Source organism: Eimeria acervulina, genomic scaffold (assembly GCF_000499425.1).
Source record: "Eimeria acervulina Houghton genomic scaffold, Eah_scaff1111, whole genome shotgun sequence".
Lineage (NCBI taxonomy): Eukaryota > Apicomplexa > Conoidasida > Eucoccidiorida > Eimeriidae > Eimeria > Eimeria acervulina.
The window spans coordinates 7,501-8,719 of NW_013549419.1; the positions used below are offsets into that span (position 1 = coordinate 7,501).

The following is a 1,219-nucleotide window of genomic DNA, read 5'->3' on the forward strand; positions in this document are numbered from 1 at the left end:
CAATGCGAAGTACAGACTGTATAGGCATGGTTTGCTGCAGCAGCAGGCCTGGTGCAGCTTTGCTGCAGCACAAGAAGATCTTAGTAAAGAGCTGCAGTATATTAAAGAAGAAGCAAATAATATAGAGCCGCACTGGGGTGAGACCATCTTAAGAGATACAGTTTTGCTGCATAGACTCGGAGAAACTCAGAAACAAAGAAACAAACTGCAGCAGGAGCAGCAGCAGCAGCAGCTGCAGCAGCAGCAGCAGCAGCAGCAGCAACAGCAACAGCAGCAGCAGAACAAACAACCAATCATGCAACAGCAGCCCCATCAACTCCAACAAAGGCAAGAACACCAACAGCAGCAGCAGCAACGACAGCCGCAGCAGCAGCAGCAGCAGCAAAGGCAGCAGCAGAAGCAGCAGCAGCAGCAAAAGCAGCAGCAGGAAGGAGTAGTTAAGGGCAGCAAAGTTGAGGACCCTATGCCGAAGCAAACAAATACAAAAAACTTTAACAAAAAGAAACAGTAACGCATAACCAGATGCAGCAAATGCTGCTGCTGCTGCTGCGACAGCAGCAGCAGCAGCAACGCTTTCTGTTAGCAGCTACTGGGGTTTCGCCCCACGCATCAGCAGCAAGTGCAGCTGCGGCATATGTCGCTCCTCCTTAGCTATTTGCTGCTGCTGCAGCGTTTGCTGCTGTTGCTGCTGTAGACGCTGCAGCATGTGGTTGCGCCTACAGATGCTGCAGCAGCTGTTGCGGCTACAGACGCTGCAGCTTATGAATCTGTTCCTGCTGCAGCTTTTGCTGCTGCAACTGTTGCTACTGCAGCTTTTGCTGCTGCAGCTCTTGCTGCTGTAACTTTTGCTAATGCAGCTGTTGTTGCTGCAGCTTTGGCTGCTGCAGCTTTTGCTGCTGTAGCTTTTGCTGTTGCAGCTGTTGCTGCTGCAGCACATGCTGCTGCAGCTGTTAGCTCACCGGCTCTTGCTGCTGCAGCTGTATGCTCACCAGATGTTGCTGCTGCGGCTGTTGCTTGTGCTGCTGTCGTGGATGCAGCGGCAGAGGGGGAGGTACAGCAGCAGGTGCAGCAGATTCTGCTGCTGCTGCAGCTTCAACGCAGCGCTGTTAGTGGAGACTGGCAGCAGCAGCAGCAACAACAGCAGCAGCAGTAGCAGCAGCTGCTGCTACAGCAGCAGCTGCTGCGCTTTTGATTTGAATAAGAACCCCTAGAGAAGAGC

At 52.8% G+C, this 1,219-nt stretch overlaps 1 protein-coding gene across 1 annotated transcript in view; it reads left to right on the forward strand.

Moving 5' to 3' along the window:
- EAH_00055680 (hypothetical protein, conserved) overlaps positions 1-511 on the forward strand; it is a gene marked incomplete at both ends in the record, with an annotated part of 5,605 nt that extends 5,094 nt beyond the window's left edge. The window contains one exon of the mRNA XM_013393854.1: positions 1-511. This exon is cut by the window's left edge and continues 373 nt beyond it. Within this exon, the coding sequence (XP_013249308.1) occupies positions 1-511 (511 nt within the window).
- Between the last annotated feature and the right edge of the window lie 708 nt (positions 512-1,219).